This window comes from Bacillus rossius, chromosome 3 (genome assembly GCF_032445375.1).
Source record: "Bacillus rossius redtenbacheri isolate Brsri chromosome 3, Brsri_v3, whole genome shotgun sequence".
In the NCBI taxonomy this organism is placed as follows: domain Eukaryota; kingdom Metazoa; phylum Arthropoda; class Insecta; order Phasmatodea; family Bacillidae; genus Bacillus; species Bacillus rossius.
The window spans coordinates 2,972,153-2,983,269 of NC_086332.1; the positions used below are offsets into that span (position 1 = coordinate 2,972,153).

Below are 11,117 nucleotides of genomic sequence, written 5' to 3' on the forward strand. Positions count from 1 at the left end.
TTCAAAGTTTTTTTTTTTGGTTACTGCTTATAAAAATGGGCATGCTGAGGTTGTTACCACTTTTACGATCCTAACGTCTTACTTGTCCGCTCGCTGAGCAACAATATCAGCCTGGGCTGCAGGCACTTAGGCCTGGGCGAAGCTTCCACTCGGCAAATCAAAGATCTTTTTTAATGTTCGATTTGACTTCACCAGGAAATTTGCTACTTCATTTGAAGTTTTGGTTCTGATGCAAAGCTTTGAAATGTTGGAAGTCTGAGTCACTCATGAAAGAAAAAAAAAAAATTGTGTTGTGTGTTGCTTGGGAAGCCTACAACTCAAGTAGTTTCGGTTCCCTACCACGTTCGTGCAACTTCAGATTTTTTTTCTGCACTCACGTGTGTAAACACTTAAAAAAATCGAAGGGTTGGGTTAGGTTAGGTCAGTCACAACATGCTTGTTTTCATTGGAAACTTCTGATTTCGCGGCTGAAGTGGCGTTTATACCAAAACGCAAAACTTCGGAAATCTTCAGAAATTCTTGCAGGGAACCGATACTACGTGAGTTGTAGGCTTCCCGTGTTGCTTTAACAAAGTTAGTTATTAAAAAAAAAGAACTCTATTTGCTTTTATGAATGCTCAATATTAATATAATGCATATTATTTAATAATTTGTATTGAAAAATGTTATACAGGGGCCTGATTGGTTAAACCACTTAATCACTTCAGAAATTACAAACGTTAATTGATTTTTTTTTTTACTTCAATTCTGTATTTTATAAAATAAAGAGTTATACTGCTTGTCAACAATATTCACAGTTCAATTTGATATGTTTCGCATCAAAAAACTAGAATTCACACAGGTCTGCAGGCACTGAAGTATGAGTATTTATGATTTCACACTAGTGATTAAAAATCAATTATGGAGCAAAACCCTGTACGTCTAACACTATTACGCAGTCCAGCCACAGTTTTAAAAAGTGCAACTACTGATTAGAACACTGTCAGCAGGACAACACACACAACTTTGATATATTCAAGACTACCTACTAATATATAAACTGTGCATGCACTGCTCAACATAGCCAACAGATTGCACTCAGAACTAGTATACACCACGTAACTGTCCCAAGAACGTGATCACGTTTTTCTTGTCCGTAGCCTGTCGGTAGGGAGTGCACACACGGATATATTATCCGCAATACGACGACCTACTGCAATCGGTTTTGCACGCAGGTTCAGGGAACTAAGTGAATGTTAAGGGAGAGTGAAGGTGGTGTCGCTGGACTCTGGGAGCCGACAGAACGATGCTAAGGGACAGCTCCAGGAGTGGAAGGAGCACATGAGCACATGAGCACATGAGCACACTGCTCTCAGGGGCAGTTAGCCGAGCCCAGCTGGACAGTTGGGAGGAAGTGTGTGACAGTTAGGTCCTCACAGGTTTATCAGGGTAACAAAATTGCAATCCCTTTGAGTTTCAACAGCAAAAATTTTAATAACACGGAATATCCATTTTTGCAAACTGAACACAACCACTTTCGGAATGTAGTATGACAAATACTGTTCTTCACACTAAACATCTTATGCCAAAACACACAATAATTCTAACGAAATGACATACAAAAAAAAACTAAAAACAATTCTTAAAAATCTGATATTATAATATTTATTGAATTACTTGCATACTTTGCAAATCACAACATCGCTAAGCAAAAATTTACAGGTCAAACAGAACCTTTTCCATGTACAGTACTGTACCTTATACAGGTTGACTAATAAATATGAAAATAGTTGGTAATGATTGTTGTTGGACTATTTATTTTTGTGGGATCTTGCCTTTGGTGTAAATGAATCATGAAGTTAAAATTTTGCGAGAAGACCAATTTAGTGAACCAAGTAAAATCATTAATAAAGTGTTGTGTTTGTGTTATGGCGGGTTCGGAAAGACTAGCGCTAGACTCCTACACACAATCAAATACGTCAATCACGATAAAACCAAAAAAATTAACAGCAGCCCGAAATTTTGTGCATTCTTACCATTTTAAACACAAATAAAGAACTATTATTGCTCTGAAACTAGACAAGTAAGTAGTGGTGAATATAACCTGCTGCAGAAGGCCTAAGAAAGCAGCTATGACAATCACCAGCCTACAGCGCCGAGCGTAACAAGTCCCCCGCTCCCATCAACACACAACGTAACTGACGTTACAAGTATCACAACATACAGCTACGTTTATTAAATAAGCATCATTAGTAGGGATGGTGAGTTTTCGTTTTCGCGAAATAGATGCGAAAATATGCTAAATTATATTTTTTCCCGCTATAAAATGCGAAATCTAGACTATTCCGAGATAAATGCGAAAACAAGGTAAAAAACGTAGATTCGTCTTCACTCTACAAAATTTATTTACCGATTGTATTTAGTTTCAGTTCAGTATCAAAAGAAACCATCATTTTATGGCGTATCTTATTGTCACGTCATTCTAAACACTATTGTTCGTAAATATTAAATGAAAAATGGCCATCCGTAACTCGCGATTGTAAACAAAGCAAAGAACAACTAGCTGGAAGAGTGTCCGTCATCTTGCAGAGTACAAGTTTTTAGGCCACCATATTGCGACATCTCTGCTTCACCGCGCCCATTTTCTGGCTGTGTTTCACGTGAAAGCCGCATTCTTGTGTAGTCTGTGGAAGGTGGTGTTTACAAATACGTGCATACTCGTGAATGTGTTGTATACTGTTATTTCTCATGGTAAAAATGGGACGAAACGTAATTTCCATTCGCGATCGCATAAACGAATACAAAAATGAACAGTTCTACGAAAGTGATACAAATATTTTAATGTGCAATTTATGTAATCGCCGTCTGGAGTGGAAAAAAAAGATGTACTTGAAAAGCACATTAAATCTGAGGGACGTCAGGCTGCAAAAAAAATATTCACCGAGAAATCGGATGAAGAAAAAAAGTCAGTAAAACGGCAAGCAACGGTTTCTGGCATGATCGAAAACCAAAAGAAGGCGAAAATTGAAAAAAACAAGTTTCAATTAACATTATTTGTGCACTCTACATCAACTATGGCCATGAACACGGCTAAAAAATATTTATTGTAATTGTAAGTATTCAATTTATTGCACTCATAAGTGCTAAAAAGTTGTTTGGAAACCTGCCAAGATAGGCTATCTTTGTAGTTGTGTTAGATCTTTATTTCTGTGGTTGTTAATAATATGTGTATTATTTAATGCTTTTTAAAAATATACTTTTCTTCAGTAATGTAAAATGAGAGAATTGGCTAAATCTTGTTTTTTAAAATGCTACAAAATGCTAAATTTCAAATTCAAAATGCTAAATGTTATTATTTTAAAAGCTATAAATCACCATCTCTAATCATTAGCGTGTAGCAAAGTAACCTGGATACAAGGACAGCCATTAGCTAGCGGGCCCACGAATCCAACCTGCCCTAATTTCTCCTTTCAAGAAAAGGTTCCATTTACTGGAAGTTTCGAAGTTAGCAAAATTAGGTAGCAACAAAATGCAATGCAAAATCTGTACTGAAAATGCACAACAGTTCAACACTCAGGTCTTCACACTTTACAATATACATACAAAATATATTTTAAATATTGCAATAAAAATATTTTCTAGCATCTAACAGTTGTAAAAGACATATATTTTCCCTAAACAACGACAATAATAACAATCTTCCTGTGAACGTGAACACACCTTGTAAGTAAATGTGGCAAGATCACATTGTTCTTCTGGACACAACAAACACACACACACACACCTTGTGTTCAAGCTGTACAAGGGTCACTATAAATTCAGTGTACTAAAAAAAAAAAGCTTTTAATCTACTATTGGTAAAAAAAAAAAACTAATTTAATAACTATAACCCTCAGCATTTTTGTATGAGTCAAGAAATTGCTGGTAAACATACTAGTGCAAAAATACTGACAGAACTTTGAGATGTGACAAATGTTACACACACACACACACACAAACAGTGCTTAAAAGAGCTGCTTTAATTATGCCCAATGACAATGTCACACTGGAGTTTGGTAATAAATACATTCAATAAATATCTTAAAAGAACTTTAAATTTACAGTAAAACATAAACTACTTCATCGGCACACTTATGCGTTTACAACAAATACATAGTTACATACTATATTTATAGTACACACTATTTGTTTTAAATGGTAAACTACAGTACTGTGAAAAATACTGTAGATAAAATGCATTATTATTATTATAGACAAGATTTTGGTGTTAATTTTTTTAGTTTTATAAATATAATACTTACTCCACCAAAACAGTGTATTTGTATTTAGCATTTATATGATAAAATTATTTGTAATAAATGAGTCTGAAACACGTAATCAGAATAAAACAAAAGGGTGAGCATTTGTGGTTTAAAAATGATTCAATAAAAGATTCACAATAAAACAAAAAATTAATTTTTATGATCCATGCACTTTGGTACAATTTTTGTCCAAATATAATCATGACATTCCTTGAATTTCAAAACATCAATATTTGCAACAAAAAAATTTTGTGATTTGAATTAAGTTTTAATTAAATGCTGCTTCATCACATGATATAACTTAAATGTTGGTGCTATTGTGGTGTTAGGCTGTTTATTGGCATGATTTTTGGTTTTATTTTGTATTCATCACAATTCACCATGTATCTTGTCCCTAGTTGTTCTGGGCTCAAAACGTTTATACAGGTTCATACAATTAATATTCCAAATAAAATGTTTCAAGTTCATTTTGTACTCTAGTTTGTAAAACATGTATTGACAGTATATTTAATACAACCCTATTTACACACAAAACATGGTAAGTTCAAGTAGTTAAACACCATAAATATTATTGACATACATACACTAGACGCAACATAACTCCGAGCCTGGGTGACGGTTAGAAAATCGTTGTGTGTATGTGAGTCCCGGCACTGGAGAAGGCAGACGTAGCGTGGCAGTGAGAGATAATGCGTAACTTGATAACAGGGGCTACACGCTACTGCACAGAGTGAAAACTTAGTCTTTCGGTGAAATCCGACGAATACGTTGGTACTTACTAAACGTTTTCGTTTACAGTTTGGATCTGAGGTTTGTATGCATGTAGTGTATCACTTTTGTTCAGAGCCAGTGTTACATATGTAGTGCAGTACTTCAGTAAAGTACAACTTTATACATAAAATGCCTCCAGTGTTGTCAAAAGTTAAGAGTAAAAAACTGCACTCGCAGGCGCGGGAAATCGTCTATAACGTTCTGCAGTTTATGGAAAATGAAGCGCGATTGCAAGAACCCTCCATTTCACTAGAGAAAGCACAGCTGAGAACAGCTAATGCACGGGTGTGTCTCGCACGACTGTACAAACAATATGAAAAATGGCTCACCGAACAATTAATACAAAATCTTCCACCAAACAGTGTTGTGATAGATAATGCTCCCTATCACAATGTAAAAATAAATAAAACGCCTACCTCCAGCTCGACAAAATTGGAAATGCAGCAGTGGTTAAGTAAGGAGAATATTTCCTTTACTAGCGACATGCTCAAACCAAACTTGTATAACCTCATAAAGAAGCACAAACCTTCGCAAGTGCAGTACTCGGCAGACAGACTATTGGTAAATAGTGGCCACACATTACTTCGTCTGCCCTCTTATCATCCGGATTTGAATCCAATAGAAAGCATGTGGGCTAAAGTTAAAGGAGAAGTCGCTTCAAGAAATGTTACTTGCAATTTGGCAAATGTAAAAAACCTTTGCGAGGAAATATTTAACCGAATGGGTCCAGAAGATTGGATACCGATTTGCAATCACGTCAAGACACTCGAGAACGAATACTGGGATAAGGATGTGCGTTTTGACATTGAAATTGATAAAGCGATTGTTCAGTTAGGTGATGCAAACAGTGACAGCAGTGACGTTTACACATCACTCTCTTCGGATGGAACAGTCAGTGGCGTTGAAGAACTGAGGTAGTGCTTGGAACGTCAGTGGTAAGTGGTCAATGTTTTCTGCTTTTCTCTACCTGCTGTGCAAGGTCGCCGTATCTGCTTATACCCCCTCCTCATCCACCTGACCCCCCACACGTGTTGCAGTCAACACTCCTCATGTGTGACGTAGCTCAAGCTCGGAGTTATATTGCGCCTAGTATACCGAAGAGTGTCTGTGGGTTCGTTTTTACTCAAATATAGTTTTACTATCAACCTGATGTAATTTTGCAAAACAAGAGGAAGGTTATTGTGTACAACAGGTTTAGAAAAAACACCCCCTTTTTTTCTTTCCCACCCCTATTTTGGTACTTCTTGATGAAGTTTTGCAAACTTTATGTTCAAAATAAGAACACATCTACCTACATGTGATTTCAAAAGAATTCTCCCACCCCCCTAAATGAAACCTCTCCACTCTGGGTAAAGCTCTGACAAAGCCAGGATTTCAGCTGGTTGTAAAAAAAAAGTTATGACTGGGCAAGGCATACTTTGAAGCCTTCTTTCTTTAACTTACTAGACTAAATTATTTATCTGAAAAGATTTTTTTTCTATGTTGTTGACATAACTTATTTAAACAATTTTACATTGTTTACTTGTAAAAAAATGTTTATTTGTAGTAAAGAACTAAATAGATACGTATGTTAAAAGAAACTTGTGGATACCAGAAACATAACCACGTTACTCATGTCAGGAATGTTGGGTGAGAATTCAGGGCTATCAAAAAATATTTTCAAACTATCTTGAAATACCTATCAGTTTCTCCAAAGAACAGAACCAAACTGCCCATAGTAAGTCACCAACTTACAGTACTAATGTCAATTAGAACACACATACTATTTAACATTTTTTACAAGTCATGCTAGGGCCAAATTTAAACCATTTGGACACCTCAAAAATAAAAATTTCATGCTAAAATCCCACAAAGATGTATTACCGACCGATGAAAAGACTGTGCATGCCTTGAGCATCGAACTTGTACACATGACAGTACAATATTACAAATGAGGAATGTTGTATTTTAGAAGGAAAACACACCATTTACATAATTACACAATTACTACACATCTGAAACATCATCACTTAAATTAACTGTAGTAGGTTGAAGATTTTAGAATTTTCATATTTTAAAAATATACGTGGACCTTTGTATTGACGCTGCCCAGGGCTACGACCATCTGAGCCTGACATGCCATCACTTCCAATACCTCTCCTTACTGCATTTAGAACGCCCCACCGGCGACACACGTGTGTTTGTGTGTGCGCTGTGTGTGATCACTCATGTTTATCTCAGAGCCTACCTCGAGGGCGTGACTGCATAATTAATTTGTATTTAAATCAGCTCACCGGAATTTGCGTCATCACAGCGAACATTCTGTTTTGGTTTGAACCTTCGTAAACCGATCGTGCCGCAAGGCTTTTCCCAGTTTAATTCTGTATTGTAGTATTGTAACCATTGCCCGAGGGAGTGTGTCGAGCCGCCTGTAATGAATCTCAGTCTTGCCTACCTCACGGCCTCATGGCTTGTGGGATGCCACGAGAGCCACTGCATCACTGATTGAAACATCCTCGAAGCTGAGAGCCGACCGAGTCCAGGAGATTCGGGTAGGAGGAGGGGTTACGCATCAAACCTCACATGGGCGACGCCACGATCCCATACCGAGTCTCCATCGGGTTGTGCCCCTATGCACGGTGGCACCCATTAATTCTAACATCTATCCGATAACGAAACCCCCGGACACGTCAGTACGAAAATCTTGTTTTATGAACCAGTTCAACATTACTTTTATATGAAAATACAAATTTTAAATACTTTTAATAATAATTATGTAATAAATGACATTCTTTAAATTTTAAAAACACAGTTCATGTCCATGCAGTTATACACAAAGCCTAAGCACTTGAAAATGTGATGTAAAGCAATTTCCTACAACAGATACAGCTATTTAATACTAACTTATTTTCTTTTCAACAAACAACATTCAAACACAGTTCCAAGTAATCAGCAGTTCTAAAATGAAAACCCAAGAGGCTATGTTGCATGCCGGCCAACCATGTGCAACTGTCCATCAAAAATTGCACCGGGGGTTATGAATATTTCTGATTGAGATAATTACTATCCAGAAAGTCAAACATTATGAAAAATAAGTATTTTATTTAAAACTATACTTGCAAAGCCAATTATTTTTTATCATTTTGTAAAGCTATAAAAATAATATACACATAAATGTAAATTATGTCTCAATAGTTATACCATATTTACCTAAATATAATGTGATGATTTTTATCAAAACTGCTGAAACTGAAAGTGAGGGTCGCAGTATAATCACAAACCTACATGTTTGCTGCTAGAAGAATGTTTTGAAACAGATCGACGCGGCGAGACATCTGTGTCAAGGACACGGCTGGCCCCAGCGATATGGCCAAAACGTGAAGTAACAGTGCTACTAGTCAGCGCTTGGGTCAGTATTTGAAGTGATTGTCGTTTGTTTGGTTGCTTCTGCTTTGTTTTGCATTGTAGGAAAGTGAAATTTTTTATAAAATGTATACTGTAGAGAGGCGTAGAAGTTGACAATTTAAAATGTCAAAAGTACCAAAATACCAAAACGAAGTTACAATGTTAACTTTAAGATTATAGTGGCAAATCACGCAATTCAAACCAACAACTGCAAAGCTGCTCGTAAATATGTTACTGAAAGCAATGTGCGTAATTGGAGGGCAGATATGCTTCGTCCCAAGAATGCAAATCGTTTAAGGAAAGAATTCAAAAGAAAGGGACGGTTCTCTGATATTGAAACCTGCATGGTAAATTTCATCAAAGAGAAGAGAGGAGACGTAAAATTAAAAGCCCAAGATATTGCTCGTGAATTGAGATTTCCTTGGACTACTGCACAGGTTAGTGCGTAAGAATGATGTGCCGTTACGGTTTTTGTTTGCAGCGCAGAACACATCTAGCGAAAAAACTGCCAAAAGATTTCCAAGAGCAATTGATTACCGTGTTTTCTCGTATAATCGTCGCACATTTAATTCTAAAATCAAGTTTGAAAATTAGGGGTGCAACCAATATGCGGAAAAAAATTGTTTTGTTAGGTAAAGATATTCATAAAAAAAAACCTGTTCATGGAAAGTACGTTTATTTAAAAAAAGGTGGAGTATAGAAGAGCACACCAAACAATCTATATTAATAATTACTTCAACAAAAACCATTCTTCAACTTTAAATAGAAAAACCAAAACTCTAACGTGAACGCAAGCCACTTGAATCTGACGTGAACTAACGTGTTGTAGTACACACTTGCCACGAAAGAAGGCGGGCTATCAAATGTAGTTAACTCGGCACCTGACAGAGAGCGCGCGTTGTATGCACTCGGCGAGATATTGATATTTGACTACGTGCGCGCGCTCTATACGGGAAGCAACATAACCAAACATGAATGAAACGCTGGCTACATTTTTATAAGCGGTACGCCGCGGTAACGCAAACAATCAGGTAAAGGAAATAACGTTTAAAAACATCTTTATAAGAAAATTTACACGTCAAACAACTTTGTATTTTTCCGTTAATTTATTAAGTAAGTGGTAATGACCGAATAAATATTAGATTTCTACTTTAAAATACATCGTTTTATACGGAAAATATACCTACACAAAGCGCTCGGCATCTACTAGCGGGACCAAAAACATCATGCGACGTTTACGCAAGAAGTTTATTTATCCCAATTTTGACAGCCTAATATATGGTTGCGACAATTACGCGCGTACAACCATTGTGCGATAAAACACGGTAAATTTCAGCGCTGACAAAACTGGAGTGTATTTCGACATGCCCATCAACAGTACCGTTGAAACAAAAGGTGTTAAGACCATCACAGTGCGCACGACTGGAAGTGAGAAGCTGCGAGTCACGGGACGACTGGTGTGTAATCGGCACACGGATGCACTTCTGAAGACAAGGGGCATGTTGGTTTTCATGCATTTCGGGGACATCTGACACCTGAGGCTAAAAATATGATAAATAACGGCACTGGAGACAATCTCTGCTGACAAGATGAAGATAAAGGCAGTGTCAGCAATAGTAGCAGCAGCAGCATTGCAGTAAATGATTGTTCTAACCAGCATCATAACAAACTTTGTTAATATATCTATGTAAAAGAAGTGTTAATGTAAAAATTATTGTTTAGTGTTTGACAAACTAATTTATATTGGCCTAGGTTCATTATTTAAATTTTATTACATATTTAATTTTTAATAAAATTAAGTGCTTTGTATTCAACTGTGGTCTCCTCTACAAACATTTGTTTTCCTAGACTCTCAACAAAAAGTTTTGGGTCGCATATATTCAGAGTCGCAGTATACTCTGGTAAAAACTTTACTGCAGTTATTCATAAGAAACGTTATAGTTTTATCTTTACAGTCACTCTGGAAATTTTTTTGAAAAAATTTTAATACAAACAACACTATTCATGTTTCCAGCAAATTGTAGAAGCATGCAGAATGACTATGTGCCAGGTACGAGTGATTAGTGATTCACTGAAAGATAAGTTACTATTAAGAAGCTTGGTTATTGGTGGAGGACAGAGTTAGGCCTGCCATGACGTGGTCTCTTGAACATGCAAATTTCCAGTTCTAACAAAAATGTTGTAGCACAAGTACTCTTGTTTCATTTACACTTTCTACAGATTTAAAAAATAAAAAATAGTCATCTGAGAAAGAACAGCTCCACAGCACGTGTAACTAACGGACTAGCATCGCTACAGCTTTGAGACTTGTGGTTTCAGGATGAGCTCCTTCCACCACGAAGGCCTGTCGAAGGCTCCGGGGCTGCGGAAGAAGGCAGCCTGCAGGTTGTCGTACACCTACAAGAGCAAACACACTGTTACCCACAGCTGCACAAGTCTCCATGCCTACAACCCAAACACATACAAAATGTACACATAAGTATATGTAATATGATGATTTACGTGCAAAAGCATATTTTTACAGGAAGTACATTTAGGCTTATCTAAACATTTTTGAAGTCATACTTCTTTACTATAAATAAGCACATTATGGAAAAATGATGAGTGAATTTTTACGAAGCGCGCAGGAAGATACCGGACCCACGTGTACGAACATAAACCTGTGTGTAGTCACTTTTATAA

General features: G+C 36.7%; 1 protein-coding gene across 4 annotated transcripts in view; it reads right to left on the bottom strand.

Moving 5' to 3' along the window:
• Positions 1 to 1,447: 1,447 nt before the first annotated feature.
• The window catches only part of LOC134530097 (peroxisomal acyl-coenzyme A oxidase 3), a 46,970-nt gene continuing 37,300 nt past the window's right edge, over positions 1,448 to 11,117 (bottom strand). For all 4 annotated transcript variants that reach the window (XM_063364684.1, XM_063364685.1, XM_063364686.1 and 1 more), the window contains one exon: positions 1,448 to 10,832. In XM_063364684.1, coding sequence (XP_063220754.1) covers positions 10,728 to 10,832 — 105 coding nt within the window. In that variant the 3' untranslated portion in view covers positions 1,448 to 10,727. The remainder of the gene's footprint in view (positions 10,833 to 11,117) is intronic.